At 61.5% G+C, this 18,456-nt stretch overlaps 1 protein-coding gene across 1 annotated transcript in view; it reads right to left on the bottom strand.

The window, feature by feature from the left end:
• HEATR5B (HEAT repeat containing 5B) overlaps positions 1 to 18,456 on the bottom strand; it is a 254,056-nt gene that overhangs the window by 199,032 nt on the left and 36,568 nt on the right. The window contains exons 25-33 of the mRNA XM_056127193.1: positions 17,661 to 17,842; positions 15,297 to 15,365; positions 12,978 to 13,157; positions 8,538 to 8,775; positions 7,376 to 7,603; positions 6,494 to 6,621; positions 4,695 to 4,839; positions 3,048 to 3,299; positions 1,293 to 1,517 (exon numbers count right to left, since the gene is read on the bottom strand). Of these exons, the coding sequence (XP_055983168.1) occupies positions 1,293 to 1,517; positions 3,048 to 3,299; positions 4,695 to 4,839; positions 6,494 to 6,621; positions 7,376 to 7,603; positions 8,538 to 8,775; positions 12,978 to 13,157; positions 15,297 to 15,365; positions 17,661 to 17,842 (1,647 nt within the window). The remainder of the gene's footprint in view (positions 1 to 1,292; positions 1,518 to 3,047; positions 3,300 to 4,694; positions 4,840 to 6,493; positions 6,622 to 7,375; positions 7,604 to 8,537; positions 8,776 to 12,977; positions 13,158 to 15,296; positions 15,366 to 17,660; positions 17,843 to 18,456) is intronic.

The raw sequence follows: 18,456 nt of genomic DNA, 5'->3' as shown, positions 1-18,456 counted from the left end.
CCCCAACTTCCTGTTCGCTAGATGACACATTAAGTTCTAAAACAGAGCGATTGCCCCAGTAACTGCTATGGGAGGATTGAAATATTATGTAGAATGTTACATGTCTACAGAAGTTACAGGTTATTCAACTTCTTTTGCTGTGGGGACTCTCGGTCCAGACCCCACAGTGCTCCGCCATCACTCCCAGCAGTACCTGGGGACCTTGGGGAACTGGAGATGAGGCCGGGAGAGAGCAGGGAACCATGGTCCTAGCCCTTGCTCTCTCTCTCCAAGTCTAAACTGTTTTTTGGGCTGGAGAGATAGTACAGCGGGAAGCCTGTCTTTCAACTAGCACCCCAAAGGGGCCTCCGGAGCACTGCCAGGAGTGATTCCTGAGCACAGAGCCAGGAGTCAGCCCTGAGCACTGATGGGTGTGGCGTGAAAACAGAACCAAACCCTTGGGGGCCGGATCAACAGTGCTGCAGGGAGGGCATTTGCTTTGCTTGTGGCCGACCCGGGTTCCGTCCCAAGCACCCCAGATTATGGTTCCCCAAGCCCTCCGGGAGTGACCCCTGAGCGCAGAGCCCCACCAGGTATGGCCCAGAGCCAAAAGTAAATAAATCGTTCAGAATTTCCCCTCTCTCTATTTTGTAAATTCAAACTCCGTGAAGTGTGTGTATACTTACAGATCATACAGACTTTTTTTTTGGAGGGGTCATACCCAGCAATGCACAGGGGTCACTCCTGGTTCTCCACTCAGGAATTACTCTTGGTGGTGCTCAGGGGACCATACGGGATGACGGAACTCGAACCTGGGTCGGCCGCGTGCAAGGCAAACGCCCTCCCTGCTGTGCTATGGCTCCAGCCCCAGATTATACAGACATTTGATGTACATATTTGATACGCTCCCCTTATCTCCTAAGAGTACCAGCTTTCATACAACAGAATGGGATGGGACCCTGGTCAGCCACATGCAAGGCAAGCGCCCTGCCCACTGCACCACCTCTCTGGCCCCCCGCCCTGCCCACTGCACCACCTCTCTGGCCCCCTGCCCTGCCCACTGCACCATCTCTCTGGCCCCCGCCCTGCTCACTACACTGTCTCTCCAACCACCCTAAATGTAGCTATTTATTTATTTATTTATTTTGGTTCCTGGGCCACACCAGGCAGCGCTCAGGGCTTCCTCCTGGCTCTGTGCTCAGGGTTGGCCCCTGGCAGGGAGTGGGGACCGCTTGGGTGCCGGGGATGGACCCAGTCGGCTCTGCGCAGGGCCAGCGGCCTCCCCCGTGCAGCCTCTGACCCGGCCGGGCTACCTGGCTGTGGGTTCTCCAGGATGCAGGCGAGGGTGCTCCGGATCAGCGCCGTCCACTGCCTCCGCGTGTCCTCGGTCCTGGCCAGCGAGAGCGTGACGATGCTCTTGAGGCCCTGCAGGGCCGCCGTGACCGGCAGGGGCACCTGGTTCTCCGCAGACTTCACGGCGGTGTCCTTCAGGGTCCTCGCCAGGAGGAACAGAATCGTGGGCAGGATCGTCAGGCACCCTGCGGGGAGACACGAGGCCCGTTTTGACAACGGGCAACAGTTCGATGTTCTTTCTCTTCGTTCCTTTCCTACAAACCGACAGGATGAAGACTCTCGTCCAACGTTCGGGAGGGAAAGTAAGTAGCAAGCCAACGAGCCAAAGGGGACAACGGTTCCTGCTTGCCCAAAACGTACTCGTTTCCATGACTCGCCCAAGGAATGTGCCACGGCCTTCACCAGGACACGGAGAAAGGAAGAGAGAAAGGAAACCGTCACCGTGTCCCTTCAGCAGCGCGCGAACAACCGAGGCACGCGCGGGGCCGTTCTCAGGCACAAAAGCCGTCTTGGCGTATCACGTTCGACCAGACCGTGGCCGCAGGATGAAAAAGACGGACACTGGCCGGGGAGGAAACACAAGACGCCTGGAGGCTGTTGCCAACTCGAAGGCCGTCCTCGGGAGTGGGGGGGTGCGGGGACACGACCTCTCCCACCCCCCCACTTCCAGAAGCCCAAAGGCCACGCCCAGTGGAATAGTTCACTGCCCAGTTAAATACTCTGGCTTTTCTGGAGCGACAACTCCAATCGACAGCACTGATATCCCCGTAGGAGCACAGACGCTCACCAATGCCGACAAACAGAAACCTTAGCACAGACGCTTAACTTGCAACAGCCGCTCAGCAAACGTTCAGACGAGAACTTCCTGTGCCCATGGGGATGCTCAACAATTTTCCCAAAGTTTCTTCTAGGAAGGGGCTGGAGCGATAGCACAGCGGGTAGGGCATTCGCCTTACAAGCGGCCAACATGGCCGACCCGAGTTCGATTCCTCCGCCCCTCTCGGAGAGCCCGGCAAGCTACCGAGAGTATTCGATATGCCAGACACAGTAACAACAAAGTCTCCCATGGAGACGTTACTGGGCCTGCTCGAGCAAATCAACGATCAACGGGAGGGCCTTTACCTTTTTACCTTCTTCTAGGAAAATGCTTTGGTCATCCCGTTAGCCATTTAATGGCGTTGAGCAACATAAACTCACCTGCCGTGGGCCCACGACGGGGCCCGCTGGGCGGGGGGCTGGGAAGATGGGGACGACGGTGGCAGGAAGGGGCAGTGGTGGCGGGACCACGCGCGGGAAGGTGGAGTGATCGCCCGTCACAGACGCCCCATGCACAGCTTTGTAAAGTGGTGATCAAACAAAGCGGGGGACAGAAAGGGACAGGGAGGCCGAGTCCAGCCTCCCAGCCCTTGGATGCCTCCGGGCACACACGGCCACGCACTGCCCCTGACCGAGGTCGCGTCCCCAGCTGCCGGGTACCCGCGTCTTGGCTCTATTCCTGCGTCCGCGAGAAGGCGGGGACGCGCGGCTTCCTCTCCGGCATCCTCAGGCCCCAGGGAGTAGAGCCTGGGGTGGCCACGGGCTCTCGGTGACCGCGCTCGCGCTGAGCCATCCCGGCCCTTGGCTCAGGTCTCAGCCAGGACCAGGGACCGATCCGAAAGCCGGTGCCCGTGATGCCACAGCACCCGCTCTCGGGGCCAGGGCGGGCGTGCACTCACCAGCCGGCGAGCAGAGGGACGGCAGGTCCGAGAGGATGGCGACGGTGGCGGCCACCAGGCGGGCGCTCTCCTCCGACAGCTGGGCCCTGGTGCCCGCGCGGCTCGGGGACGTCTTGGCGCTGAGCTGCGGCAGGTGCCGCACGAGGAGGAACATGAGCAGCTCCATGGTGGCGAACACGAGGGACTTGCCGGGCACGAGGCCCCCGCTGTCCCCGCCCTCCCCGAGCGAGGCGGCGTCTGGGTCGTCCTCACCTTGGGGGCGGGAACCGAAAGGGCCGTCGGTGAGCTGAGCGTCCCGGCCAGCCTCGAGAATCCCAACCCTGGGGCTGGAGCGACGGCACAGCGGGGAGGGTGTTTGCCTGGCACGTGGCCGACCTGGGTTCGATTCCCAGCATCCCGGACGGTCCACCAAGCACTGCCGGAGTAATTCTTGAGCGTAAAGCCAGGAGTAACCCCTGAGCATCGCTGGGTGTGACCCAAAAAGAAACAAAAAAAACCTCAAACCCTGAACACTGATCCTAGTCGGTGATGGAGCATCTGGCAGGGCTGCAGGTGCCGCCGTCACTCCAGGACGCTCTCGGCCTTCCCAGGACCTGGCCTTGTGCTCTCCATGGACAGAGCCCGGAGCCAAGGGCGCCAGCCCGGCCACGGGGGGTGGCCAGGGCCACTCTCAGGACGGGCCTGTGGACAGCACCGTGTGAGGGGCCAGTGGGTCCCGGCCGTCTGAGTTGCTTATTGGCCTTGAGTTGCCATTTCACTCGGGAAGAGCTCTGAGTGTTCATTTCTTGGCCACACGGGCAGTGCGCTGCGGGGCTGGGTACCCCAGGGTGCGGGTGGCCGTGCGCTGGGTGAGTGCCTCAGCCTTCTCTGTCCGTCTGCTACTTTGTCTTATGAACGTATTTTATAAGTGACACATATGTCTGGTGAAGCCATATGAAGTCTGGCTTTTGGGGTCACACCCAGCGATGCTCAGGGGTTACTCCTGGCTCTGCGCTCAGGAGTGAATGACTCCTGGCGGCGCTGAGGGACCCTCTGGGATGCTGGGAATAGAACCCGGGTCTGCCGAGTGCAAGGCAAACGCCCTCCCCGCTGTGCTATCACTCCAGCCCCAACCACATGAAGTCTCGAAGGTGAATAAAGTTGATCACAAGCAGCTTCGCTTGCGTTTTGTTCTGTTGCCACACACTGGCGATGCTCAGGGCTGACTCCTGGCTCTGCTCTCAGGGATCACGCCTGGCAGTGCTCGGGGGACCGTACGGGATGCCGGGGATGGAACCCGGGTCGGCCACGTGCAAGGCAAGTGCCCTCCCCTCATACTATCCCTCCAGCCTGATTCTCTCTCCTAGGGATCCCGACTGGCAGCTGCTAGGGCCACGAGGACCACCCAACTCCCGTGTGGTGAGGGGTCACGTAGTTCTGGGGCTGGCCGGGGGCTTCACGTGGGCCGGGCCCAGGCTCACCCATGTAAGCCGCCTCCGAGGCCCTTCATCTGGTGCCTCCGACAAGAGGAACATCACGTTCCGTCTTCCACAGGCCTGTCGCGACCCGTGGGCCCGTTTGCTCATCTTACACTTTTTTAAGATGAGCGAAATCTTAGCAACTTTTTTTTTAAAACTGAAGCGCGCGCATCGGCGGCCCCGGGCGTACTTAGCGCACTCCGCCGCTCCTGCCAGTGGTCCTGTGCGGCCCTGACGATCTGCTGTGCCACGGCCGTCACCAGCAGCTGCACCGACGGCGGGTTCCAGGTGAGCAGGAGGCGGTGCAGGGCACTCAGCAGCTCCACGCCGATGAGCTGTCGGGCAAGGTGAGGGCACGGTCAGCCTGCGGGCAGGGCACGGGCGCCATCCAGGAGGGCCCCGGCCAGCTGCAACCACGGCCTGGGACGTCTGCGGCCACAGGCCAGTCTCCTGCCGCCCGCTGCTCAGGGCTGCCCGGGGGCTGTTCTGTTGGTTCCGGGAACACGCCGGGCGCTGGGACCCCACCCTAGCACGCGTGCTCACTCGGCACACTCCAGGGCCTCTGCTCTCCCGGCCCCCCGGGTGCCCCTCTGCCCGCTGGGGGTCACCCCGCGGCTCTGACGCCCCCACCCCCCTCCCCAGGCCCCCGCACCCACTTTCTCGCGCCTCTGAGTCCATCGCTGGGCCCCCTGCACCCCGGAAGTCGGAGCTCCCTTTGCGGTCACTGAGAGACAGAGCCCAGGCGTTCCTCTCCCCACCTCAGGGGTCCGGCTCTGCCCTTCGCTGCCCTTGCCCACCCTCTCCTCTTCCTCGGCACCCGCCCTCCAGCCGCTCCTGTCCTGGTCCCTCTCGCCCGAGTCTGCCTCCTGCGGTTCTAGGGGCTGCACGAACCCCCCCAGGCTCCCGGGACATTTCTAAGGGGCCACAGGGAAACCCAACAGACGGTGACCCTGGCGTGAGGAGAAGAGGCCGGCGGGCCCGCGGCCGGGCAGAGGAAACGAGTCTGGGGATAAGCAACTGCTGCCCACACGGCTGATCCACTCGCTGACCTCCACCTGCATCTGAGTCAGGAATCGGCTGCTTTCTGTTTGTTCCTGAGGCACTGATCCCACTCAGTGCTCAGACTCGCCGAGGGACACGGGGTCCTGGGCACTGAGCCGGGCCTCCTGCACACACACAGAACATGTGCTCCGGCCCCCAGCCCGGCCCCCGCCTCCCTCTAACCCGTTTTCCCAGGCTAGTATCTTCGTTACCAATCTGGAGTCGTGGAAACGACACCACGGCTGACATCCGCTCTTATCTCTCGAAGGAAACCAATTCCCGGGAAGCTATCGAGCGACCAGTCATCCTGTGGCTATGATCCACCGACCAACTCAGCTGCCCACCTTCCCACCCACCCGTCCACACATCTACCCCCACCCAGTGGCGCTGCTGTTGCGGAAACGTCCGGCTGCCACCCAGTCCTACTGTCCAGTATTGCTGGAATAACCCAAACACAGTGGCCGCAGCTGCTCAGGTCGACTCCAGTGACGCACGTGAAGGGTCATGAAAATGTCCCATGTAAGGTAAAGGTAAAGGTAAAGGCCCTCCCGTTGATCGTCGATTTGCTCGAGCGGGCCCAGTAACGTCTCCATTGGAGACTTTGTTGTTACTGTGTCTGGCATATCGAATATTCTCGGTAGCTTGCCGGGCTCTCCGAGAGGGGTGGAGGATGTAACAGTTAGAGAAAGGCGATTCACCTGTTAGACTTGAACCCAGGGCACGGCCCACAAAAAAGACCGCCGAGTGAGGAAGAGGAATTTGCCATTTACATGGAACATTCCCAAGAGGGAGCGTGGCCGTGGGCCGCCCACGCCCGCCCGCCTGCCCCAGGGCGCTTGGCCCAGGCTCCAGGTCACGCCCCGAGTCTCGACCAGATGGCACGTCCCCGCATGCGGGACGCGGGAGCGCTGCCGTCAGAGCAGTCCGAGCGCAGCGCGCGAGCCCTACCTGGTCTTCGGCGATGTGGGCGCGCGCGTAGGGGGCCTCGAGCAGCGTGTGCAAGGCCTGCAGGCAGGCGGTGACGTGCTCCACGGGCTCCTCGGGTCTCGGGGAACAGAGGAACTGAATGCTCACGCCTGCGGGGACAGGGGCACCGAGTGCTCGCGCCGCGGGGCGGGAGGGGGACGCAGGGCCATGCAAGCGAGGGGTGCTCAGGGCGGGCGGGCCGGTCCCTCCCTCCTTCCTCTGTGGCTGCTCTGGGGGTCACACCCAGGCTGGCCGCGCAGGGCCACGGCCCCCGGGGATTTTGCAGGCGGGTGGGACATCTCCTCCCCTCCCCAACCCCCCATCGATGCAGCCGTGCTGGGGCCCGGCCTCGCCATCTCTCTCCCCGGCTCCCACTCGGGCCGGAGCCAGCTGAGGCGCAGGCCAGCAAGGGCCAGCACTGCCACTGGGCCCGGGAGGCAGGACCCGCCGGTGACTGGCCTGGCTGCCTTCGCGCCCTGCTGTGGGTCGGCCGCGCTGGGCCGAGCGGCCTCTTCCCGTGTGCTCCTGGCTCTGACCTGGCGGCTTGGCGGGTCTGGCTGAGGTGCCGCCCACGAGGCTGAGGCAGACGCCACTCCAGGGCCGCCACCAAGCGCCCCCTCCACCCTGCCTACGTGTGGCGTCGTACCGGCTCCCTCCGGACTCTGGGCTCAGGGACCCATCACCCCGGCTGCTGGGGTGGCACCCACGCAGTCCGCTCACGAGGGCAGCCCCCCACCCTCCCGCTCTCTCCCGGCTCCTGCGCTGTTTCGTGGCGCCCGCGTGAAGCCACGGAACATGCATGTGGCCTCGCTCGCATCTTCCCCCAAGACGGGTGTGTGTGGGGGGGGTGTTTCTGGGTCCTACCGAGGATCAGGTGCATCCGGTCCTTGTTGATGTCCGCCAGAGGCTTGCCGGGGGGCCCCGCTCCCGGGGGCGGGCGTTTCTGCGACCCCGCCGTGGCCGCCGCCTCGTCCATGCAGGAGAAGCCGGTGCTGTTCAGCCAGAGAGCCACGGCGTGCAGGATGGGCGCCCAGGAGTCGCGGTAGTGGAGCCGCGCCGTGTCGATGGTCTCGGGGGTGTAGAACGCTCCTCCTGGGAGAGCCGAGGGACGCCGGGCGTCACGTTTCGCTTCTGCTGGTTTTTTATGTGGGGGCCACGCCAATGCTGCGGTGGCTTACTCCGGACCCTGTGCCCAGGGGTCACTCCCTGAGTGGGCTCTCGGGGTCCAGGGGGGCCGGGGCGGCGGGGGATCAAACCCAGACCAGCCGACCAGTATTTTCCTCTTCTTTTTTGCGTTTTGGGTCCCATCTGGCAATGCTCAGGGCTTACTCCTGGCTCTGCACTCAGGAATCACTCCTGGCGGTGCTCGAGGGAGCATATGGGATGCTGGGATCGAACCCGGGCTGGCGTGTGCCAGATCAGCGCCTCTCCACGGTACTATCATTCCAGCCCCGTTATTCCCCATGAAGGTGCTCGTGCAGGACTCCGAGACCTCGGCTCCCACCTGCCTCGGTGGCACCTGCCTCGGTGGCCAACACCGCCAGGACGTGGGGGCCGGTGCTTCACGGGAAGGGGGGGAGGTCGCAGACTGGGGCCAACACCCAGAGCCAGTGACCCGCCTGCCAGGTCTCACACGGTGCCCCGCCCTGAGGCACCCCTACAGGTGGCCCGCCCAGTATTGCCTCTGCGGGGCCTGGACCACAGGGGGACACGGAACACAGGCAGAGCGGCCACAGGAACTGGGTGGGCCCCGCCGGAAGCGCACGCCTCCCCGTGCCGGGTCTGCGCCCCTCGATGCCCACGGTTGCCCCCACCCCCCACCCCGGCCTGTGCCCACCCCTCACACCCGCCGTGGCTCCCCCCCTCTCTCCCTGCCCCTCCCCCTTCCCGCCCTCACTGCCCAGCGGACGGCGCCCCCCCAGCTGGCCATCGGGGCCACTTAGAGGGCCTGACCCGAGGGCCACCGAGCCAGGCCCGGCCCAGGGACGTGCCCTCCCCCCTTCCCCCGCCGCGGGAGGGGACGCACCGTCAGCGGGCAGCTGGCTGGCGAACTCGGCGGGCAGCGAGAGCAGCGCATAGTCCCGGAGTGCGGCCAGCCAGAGGCGGCTCAGCGTGGGCAGCTCCGGCTGCACCAGCGTCACCAGGCTGTCGGGCGGCAGCTCGTCCCGGGCCCCCTCGTCCGCCTCGTCCTCCTCGGCGCCCCGCGGGGCCCTTCGCGGCCTGGACTCCGCTTCCTTCTTCGTGTTCATGGCGACCACGTAGACCTGGGGGCGAGCGGGAAGGGGAGCTGGAGGGAGGCGCCCCCGGGACCACCGCCCGCACGTCGCGGCTGCTGAGGCCGCGGGACGGGACCAGTGCTCTGCAGACCACCAGCCTGACCGAGACTCTGGACAGACGCGGTGGTTTCCCTTGGCGGGGCGGGGCCGGGCTGCGCACCTGGCTGTACTCAGGGCGCCAGGACTCGAACCCGAGACCACGTGCCGGGCCAGTGCCCTGGCGTTGTCCGAGAGCTCTGATCCAACATATCTCGGGGGCAGGGAGGCCTCTGGACTCTGGTGTCCCTTGTTCTGCTCTACAAAGTCCCTGCTTAGGAGTGAATGTCCCCCCACCCCCTCGGGAACAACTTCCTGTTTGATTCGACACAATCTGAAAGTGTTCAGAGAAAAAGGCCAGAGGAAGGTCCCCAGAAACAGCCTCTAAGTCCCTCCCCGAGAGAGATGTAGGGCCCGGCCCCCACGGCCCACAGCTGGGCCAGGAATATAATTTACTAATCACATGTATTACCTCTAGCCTCTCTTTCCATTTTGGAAATAAAAAAGAAACAAGACGCCAAACCAAACACAAGTATAATAGCAAGTTCCTAAAACGTATCATTTAAAGACCTTCTTTGTGGAAGTTATTTTTCTTTGTTTGCTTTTGCTTTTGTGCGTAGAACGCTGAATCACGCATCGATGAAGGAGAAAAATAAAAATAAATAAAAGCTTGAGTAAGAAAATGGCACGGGACGGAATCCGAGGAAACCACCTCTGGCTCCGTGCGTGACTTCAGGGCCGCTAATGAGGGGTCGGGCAGGGCAGGCTCCAGACCGTGGCCAGGGACAGTGTCCGGGGTTCTGGCCGGCGGGAGCCCGTTACCAGGGGTAACAGGAGCACGTTGCCCCAAGACGCACACGGACCAAGTCCCGAGGCGAGCCCTGAGCCTCATCTGCACAGCGACAGCCCAGGAACGGGTCTCGTCGGCATCCCGGTCGCAGGCACGGAGCCCTGGCGAGGCACGCCGTTCACCTGCGCTGGCTCTTGGGCCAGAACCGCGGGTCCCAGAGACGGACGTGTGTGTCCGTCCCGGCAAAGCAGCAGGAACAGGAGTGCGGGGAGCACGGGAGTGGGTGTCTGGCTGGGCCCCACACAGGACCTCCACGCTCACCCTGGGACTCGACTCTCTGGCCCATGAAGGAATTAGAACCAGACGGGGCTGGAGCGATAGGGCAGTGGGGAGGGCATTTGCCTTGCACGCAGATGACCCGCATTCGATCCCCAGCATCCCACCTGGTCCCCTGAGCACTGCCAGGAGTGATTCCTGAGTGCAGAGCCAGGAGGAACCCCGAAGCATCACTTGGTGTGACCCAAAACACACACAGACAAAAAGGAACCAAAGGCCAAGTGAGTGTGTGCATGTGTGTGTGTGTGTGTGGGGGTACTCAGGGCTAAGTCCTGTCCCTGAGCTTGGGGGTCAGCCCTGGTGGGACTCGGGGCTCTATGTGGGATGGGGTCTCCAGCTGCCTGCGAGGCAGTGCCCCTGGACACTCCCCAGGCCCAGGAAGCGGACTTGAAAGTCTGCTTGCTTGTGTCGGGGGTGCGGTGCTCACCGGGGGCTGGAGCCATAAGAGTCCAGCCCCCAGTTATCTCTCTGGCCTCTTGTCCTGTCCAGGGCCCACACATGCGGCCCGGCACCAGGACGGCACTGCCAACAGCCTCAGTGACAAAGGCGCATGCCTCTGGGGGGACGGGGACAGGGCATCGGCAGGGCCGCCCCGACGCGAGCTCCCCTGTGCTGGGCAGAGATGCGGGAGAGGCCTCGGGCGCGACCCCCGAAGCCGGAACCAGCTCGAGCACCTGGGGAAACTGCCGGCATCTGTGGGAACACTACTGTGGATAGCCAGGCATCACCTGCCTGGAGGGGGCACAGGGCTGTATCTGTCCTCAGCGTCCATCTTTTAAAACCATCAAACAAAAATAGGACCAAACGCAGAGCAGCAGTGGGGGTGTCCCCCCCCCCCCCACACACACACCAAACTAAAGGGAAAAACTCGAGAAAAGGAGTTTCCGAGCTGACTCCTGACGCTGGGCGCTGTCCGGCCGTGCGGAGACTCTGGCCTCATCCCGAGCCACAGCCTGAGGGTCCCTGCGGCACTGGCCTCGAGACTCCACTCAGCAGTGGCCTCCGAGGGACCGCAGCTCCGTGGGCAGACACTGGTCCTCACTTCCGGTGCTGGGCCCTGGGAATCCAGAAAAGCCCGACAGCACCCAAGAGTGAAGTCATCCCCGGGTCTTCATGCGGTCTCACATGTTCCCAGGAAGTGCCGGGGTGTGGCGGGGGCCGGGGGAGCTGGGCTGGCCGCACACAGGGCAAAGGCCTTAACCCCTGGACTAGCTCTTGGGCCCCAAGGAAACGATTTTGAAAACTGGCATCTGCATTTTTTTTATGGTTTCCCCAAGAATAAAGCCCCAGAAATGAAACGACTGGGCCAGTGACTATAAATATTTTCATGTCTCTGAACTGCCACTGTCCGTCGTCTCCTAAAATAGCCTAAACATTTCCCATGGCCACACTCGATACACGGTAACCCAGCACAGACTGTCTGGGCCGGGGCCAGACCTGAGGGCACTCAGGGCTCACGCCCGGCTCTGTGCTCACGGACCACTCCAGGCGGGAGTGAGGAAACGAAGGCAGGCCAGTTGCTGAGCCTGGGTCAGCCCGTGCAGCCGGCACCCTGCACCCTAGTGCTCCGACCCCTATTTTAGCTTTTTATTACACAAGAATTAGGTATTACACAAGAAGCCCGAGAGAAAAACGAGGACAATTAAACCCACACAGCATCCTGCTGCTCCAGGATGTAACGCTGTCCACACTCTCAGATGTCCCCCAGATAAAGGACTGGCCGGGAGACACACGCGGTGATGCTCTGGGCTCACTCCTGGCTCTGTGCTCAGGGCGGTCAGGCGGTCAGAAGAGTGCCAGGACCGCGCCCTCGCTGCGCGCTGTCTCTTCGTGCCTCTGTGCGGTCTTTTAAACAATGGTGTGTTTGTGTATAATTTTTAATCTACCAGGTTCCAGAATAAAGAAATACATTTAAATTTGTTTTTTTGTTGTTGCTTGGAATAATAAGCACCGAATTAACATTTTCATCGAGGAGCTCTGTGTGGATTTCTAATAGATCTCAGAATAAAATGATCGGCTAATTGGCCCAGTTTTTAAAGTTTTGTTTGTTTGGTTTTGGTTGTGGGACCACGCTCCATCCCACTGTGCTCAGGGCTTACTCCCAGCAGGGCTCGCGGGACCTTATACGGTGCCAGGAACCAAACGTGGTGTGCCCAGCGCAGTGCCGCAGTGCTGAGAGAGCAGAAGATCGCGCAGTTCCCAGGACTCGAAGGGGCCAGGGGAGGCCATGCCCAGTGCCGTGGGCAGGACCAGGCCGGGCCAGGCCGGGCCAGGCCAGGGGGGGAGGGGCAGAGCCGAATCACTTCCTCACACCGAGGGAGGAGCAAGCGGCCAAGGGCAGCAGCTCGGGAGAGCTGGTCCACGGATCCCAGCGTGGACGAGGGAGGGGATTAGGGGCGCCGAGATGCCGCCGGCCCCAAAGCGCCACGGACAATTGATTTTAAAAAACGGATTGAAAACCATGACTCTGAGGGGCTAGAGAGACCGTGAAATGGGTAAGGCACTTGCCTCGCACACGCTGACCTGGGTTTGATCCCCAGCCCCTCAGGAAGGCCCCCAAACCCACCAGGAATGACCCCTGAGCAGGGAGCCGGAGGAAGCCCTGAGCACCACCAGTGTGACGCAAACCAAACAAGAAGAGAACCCGAATTTCAAAAGTTTCCTAAGGTTCTTTTTGGGTCACACCCAGTGGTGCTCGGGGTTCCTCCTGGCTCTGCGCCCAGGAATTACTCCTGGCGGCACTTGGGGAACCATATAGGATGCCGGGAGCTGAACCCGGGTCGGCCGCGTGCAAGATAAGCGGGCTGCCCATTGTGCCATGGCTCCGGCCCCCTTTTCTGGCTTTTGGGGGCCGACACCTGGCAGTGCTCAGGGATGATTTTGGGCTCAGAAGTCAGGGATCACTCCTGGGGGGACCACGTGGGGTCCCCAGGGCAGAACCTGGAGAAATGATGGATTTTGCAAGGTCGCAGGGTCCCAAGGCAGTTCAGGGACAGACACCGGCCAGCGCCCGCCCGCGGCTCCTCACCTCTGCCCAGGCCTTCAGCACGGCCAGCCTCTCCATGGTGGTGGCGCTCTCGCGGTACAGCTGGCTGCTCGAGCCCCGGCCCGCCTGGACTTTGTCCAGCGAGGAGACGAGCAGATTGTGCACGCGGCGGAGGTCGCTGAGGTCGCTGAGGACGCCGCTTCCGATCCACGTGCTGCACACCTGGATGGGGAGGGCGGGCGGTGGGCACGGGCCGGGCGCTGGCTCAGAGGAGCCGCGACAAGGGCGAGGGGCTCCCTCTCGGGAGGGCAGCGGGACCCCAGAGCAGCAACCCAGACGCCGCATCAGGGTTTCCCCTCCACCAATCAGGGCCAGGGACGGGGCCCGACACTCCTTGGCGGGAACGATCCGCGCTGTCCCACCAGGAGACACCCTGCTCCCGGCCTCCAGGGTGCGGGCGCACAGGGGCTGTCCTGGGAGACCTGGGGACGAAGGCACACGTGACATCGGGGAACACGAAGGAGCGGAAGGTCCGGCAGGAGCGTGTCCGGGTGGTCTGGCCACGGAAGGGAGGGCTGGGAATAGCCCAGGGAGACCGGGAGAGCCACGGGAGCACGGGGTGGGGGGAGGGGGTGGGCACAGTCCCCCCGAACCCAACCCAGACTTTCTTCTCTGGGCAACAAGGGTCCCCACGGCTGCCCAGAGGGCCATGAGCAGTGACGTCAGGGCAGTGCCCCAGTGCGGAGGGGCAGGAGAGATGGTGTCGATTCACTCGGGTTTGGGCCATGCCCCGCAGTGCTCGGCTGCTCCTGGTAGGGCCGGGCACCTCCAGGCGCCTCCGGGCACCCACTGGCCGACTGCTCTGGCCCGGACACTGTGTTTATTAAATGACGTTTTCCCTTCACAGCGATGCCATGGACTGAACGACAGCTCCCGGCAGGGGAGGGACACATGTGCCCTGAGTGAGCGCCTCCCTGGTTAGCAGGGTGACACTGCAATGCCACGAGCGGAAATGATGCGGATCCACGGGGACCGGGATGAAAAACACATCTGAGAGACACGAGCAGGGAACTCCCCCGGGGCATGAACCTAATCTTTGGGTTGTTTTGTTCTGCTTTGGGGCCACCCCGGCCTGGGGCCAGAGGCACACAGGACAGGATGATGTGTCACGGGAAGATGAGTCAGGGATCAGACCCAGGGCCCCCCCCCCCCCCCCCCCCCGCAGGCAAACCATGACAATCATCACCCTGAGACTAACTGTGCAGTTAAAATTTCATCCTGTTGTTCATTTATCCACAACAAGCTTTTCTACCTGGTCCCAGGCGTCCCATGAGAAGAGGTCCTTAGTGACCCAAGGAGCCGCATCAGGGACAGCGCTCCGAACCTTCGATGCCCTATCCTCAGAAAATTCCAGCCCCCGGCTTTTTAAAAGATAATGTAAAGCTTTCGAGCCTGGGTAAGGCACCTTCTGAATGGAGTTGCCCATGGAGTCAGAAGAGGCTGCTAAAATCTCAGGGCTGGGAGGAAGAGAGACATTACTGGTGCCCGCTTGAATAATTCAACAATTAATGAGATGACAGTGACACAGTGATTGTTGTTCATACGTATCTATATGAATCAGGGATATTTATCATTATTTCTCAAGTGGACACAGGTTACTTCATATAAGGCCTATTGGAAATAGTATATAAACACGCAGGTGCAGGTCTTAAAGAAATCAAATAAAATTTCATGCTATGGAATTCTCTCTCTAGGACGATCAAAACTCTGAAATTCATAGCAACTTCATAATCTGTAGTCAAAAAATTCTTTCACTGGGCCAGAGACAGGACAGAGGTCAAGGCACTTGTCTTGCACACGCTCGACCCGGGTTCAATCCCTGGCACCAGTACGGCACCAGGAGCACCACCAGGAGTGACCCCGGAGCACTGAGCCTGGAGCGACCCCGGGCTCTGGATGGCCGGGTGTGGCCCCAAGACAAAACAAAACAAAATCTTTCATTCCCTAATGGTCACTGCTAGGTATTCTGCGATTACTCAAGATTTGACAATGCTTTAATTTTTGCTACACAGGCCTGAGAAAAACCTTTTCCTTGATTTCCTGCTACAGTTTTCATTTCTCGGGTCACTTCTGAAAGTAAGCGCGATCTCTGAGTCCCAAATCTCTACCCTCAGGGACGACCCACAAAGGGAATGTGCTCGAGCCAAAATGGAAGAAGAACCTGCCACCGTTTCGTTTCCAGTATCTTACAAATACGGGGAAAGTATGATTTGAGTTTTCTCCCCCTTTCTTAGACGTGCGGTCCGAAGATGCCCGGGGCTGTGCAGAAGACCATCAGCGGAAGGCCCTTCTCCTTCTTACCTGGCAAGCTTTCGCGACGATGTCCGACGGGGTGTCCTGGGAAAAGGCGGGCCTGAGAGCAGCTCCCACCTGCGAAAGCCAACACGAGAAGTTCGCGTCCAAAGAGGAGAATCCGTTGAGTGACCCACTTTGGGGCCAAGCCCAGCGGCGCTCCAGGCTCTGTCCTGGCACAGTTCCGGAGCCGCTGAGGGGTCGGGAGCCCGGCCAGCCCCTCCCCGCTGTCCGAAGGCCCCAGCCTGCATGCATGTTCGTAAATGCGAAGGCTCTGTGCCTCTGCAGATGGGGACACGCAGACCACAGCCCCTCTCCTCCACCCCTTCCCCTTACTCCTCTCTGTCCCCATAAATTCACACCAATTCCTGTTTCCTGGAGGACACCATCCTCAAATCTATATGAATGGATGCTATATCAAATAAGCATGTAGGGTTTCTCCTCCTTTTATTTTTGTTTAATTGTCTTCCCATTGTTCATCGATTTGCTCAAGTGGGCACCAGTAACATCTCCATTGTGAGACTTGTTACTGTGTTCGGCATATCAAATATATCATGGGGAGCTTTCCAGGCTTTGCCGTGTGGGCGGAATACTCTTGGTAGCTTGTTGGGCTCTCTGAGAGGAATGGAGGAATTGAACCCAGGTCGGCCTCGTGCAAGGCAAATTCCCTCCCCACTATGCTATTGCTCTGGTCCTTGTTTCATAGCAGACATAATTTCCTAATCAAATCAAATCACATGTTCCCAGAGATAAGAGAAACTGGGTCTGGTGTGACAGTACCGAAGATGAGGCACTTGCCTTGCGTGTGGCCGACCTGGGCTCAATCCCTGGCGCCCCACACAGTCCCCTGAACCCCGCCAGGAGTGTCCCTCTGTGACTGTCCTGAGCATTGCCAGGTGTGGCCTCCAAACCAAAAAATGACAACAAAAACTTATTTGGAAAGTATCTCATTCTTTCAGCGCTTCAGTAATATTTGTGCCTGTTATTAAAATCAACTTACTTCTCAGCACGCAAGGTGCGGCGTTTTTTTTTTTTCCTTTAACAATAACAAAAAAGTCTGCAAAAAAGCCTGCTTCACAACAACAAAGTACCACTGAGTTGGAAGGAAAGATGAACCCTCACGGCTCACGGTACGGGACGGGGAACGGGAGGAGGACAGGCCGGGAGGAGGGAGAGGGGCAGATGCCGCTGAGAGCAGACACGTGCCTGCGGTGACGCAGCGACCCTGCCTTCCCGACACTCTGCCGGTGGTGCCGTCCCGGCCTTGGACACAGCACAGCGGGGGGGCCGCTTGCCTTGCAGGCAGCCAACCCGGGTCCTATGCCCCGGCACCCCACGGGGTCCCCCAAGCTGCTCTGAATGCAGAGCCAGGAGTCAGCCCTGAGCACAGCCGGGCGTGGTTCCAAAACCAAAATAAGAACATCAATAAATAATACTGTCGACCACAATGCCATAACTTAAAAAAGAAAAACAACTCGAAATAATGAAGAAAAAATGCTTTCGGGGCCAGGCCTGGCTCGGTGGTGGGGCGGCTGCCTCACAGGTGTGAGGTCCTGGGTTCAATCAGCCCCAGAGCCACGGGAAATCAAGGCGTCACGGGCGTTGGTGTAAAAATAACCTCGACACCCGCGGCATTCTTTCCCCGCTTATCTGGAGGGAGGCGCGGCTGAGATTCCTGCCCTGGTCTTATCTGCAACCTGACTTAAAAATAGTGGCAGGTCAGGCGAGCCCCAGGGCCAAGGGCGTCCTGGGCGCCACCGCGGGGGCCCCAAGCAGAGAGGAAAGACGGCAGGGGAAGGTGTTCTGGGGTACGGCCCGGGGAGAGCCAGGCCTACTAGCGGGCACAAGCGGCCTCCTGCGAATGTTTCTCTAGCAATGGGGAAATGCTTTGGGGGGAGGTTTGAGGGTCACACCCAAGAGTGCTCAGGGGACTGTGAGGTGCCAGGCATGGACGCAAGTGTCCTAGCCTCCTCTTCACCCCTTTATGACCACCCTGGGGTCCCACTTTCGTTCTGACTTCTCATGTGGGGAGAGGGTGCCCTCATCGGTGCTTGGGGGCTGGGGCTGCTCCTGGCACTTCTTAGCCGGGGTGAGTAGCCTGGTGGTGACATTTGGGCCTGATGCTGCCGGGCTGCAGGGACCAGCGGGCTCAGGGCGCCGACTCTGGCCCCCCCGTGCTCGACCTGTTCTTCCCCTCAGCTCCCAGTGGGAGAACCGGGGCAGGCCACACCGGCCCTGCTCAGGGCTGACTCCAGGCAGGCTCATGGGGCCCTGCAGGACGTCAGGGAAGAAACCCAGGCGGGCTGCGTGCCAAGCACACGCCCCCCCCCCCCCCCCACACCCCGCGAGAGCCGAAGCGAGGAGGGGTCTCACGTTGGCCTGGTACTGCTCCAGGATGACGTGGCCGGGGAACTCCGGCTCGGGCACGGACGCGAACTTCTTGATGATGACCTCGAGCGCCTGCAGGCCGGCCATGCGGAGCTGGCTGCTGTGGTCGGTGGCCGCCATGAAGGCCATGCGGATCAGGTCGGAGAGGTGCAGCACCAGGAAGTCGTCTGGAAAGGAGAGGAGAGGCGGGAGGGTGGGCCATGCCTCCGGGGGCCAAGCGGGAGCAGAGCAGGACGGGAGGGACCGGCAGGACCACGGAGCCACACGCTCCGGGTGCTGAAGCGCAGAGTTCCTCGAACCACAGTCTCTGGGGGCACAGGCCGGGGGAGACGGCAGGGGAGAGACGGGGGGAGAGACGGCAGGGAGAGACTGGGGGGCGACTGCAGGGGGGTGGCGCTGGCCTGCACGCGGCCGAGGGTCCCAGCCAAGCAGCGCTGCGTCCCTGCACTGGGCCTGTGTCAGTGCTCGCAGCACCAAGCCGCAGCCCCGTGTGAGCAGGCTGTCACCCGCCTGGGGCCCCTCTGCCTCCAGAGCCTGTTCAAGGCCTCGGCCGGGGGCGCCGCCCTGCAGGTCCAAGCACCATCTCAGGGCCTGGGTAAGGCGGGCACTGTGGCTGCAACTCCCGGCAGGCACCACAGCGAGTGCCGCTGCCCCCACCCCAAGGGGCCACCCGGCGTGGACGCCGCCCCAGCAGTGCGGGGAGAGAAGGCCAGCGAGACCCGCCTCTCCACGCTGTCAGAATCGCCCGCCGGGACGGGCCCCTGCGCCCGTGCTCAGACAC

The sequence above is a fragment of the Sorex fumeus genome, unplaced genomic scaffold, assembly GCF_029834395.1.
Source record: "Sorex fumeus unplaced genomic scaffold, SorFum_2.1 ptg000006l, whole genome shotgun sequence".
Classification (NCBI taxonomy): Eukaryota; Metazoa; Chordata; class Mammalia; order Eulipotyphla; family Soricidae; genus Sorex; species Sorex fumeus.
Note: the sequence above shows the minus strand (reverse complement) of the source record. Positions and strands in the feature narration are given on the sequence as shown.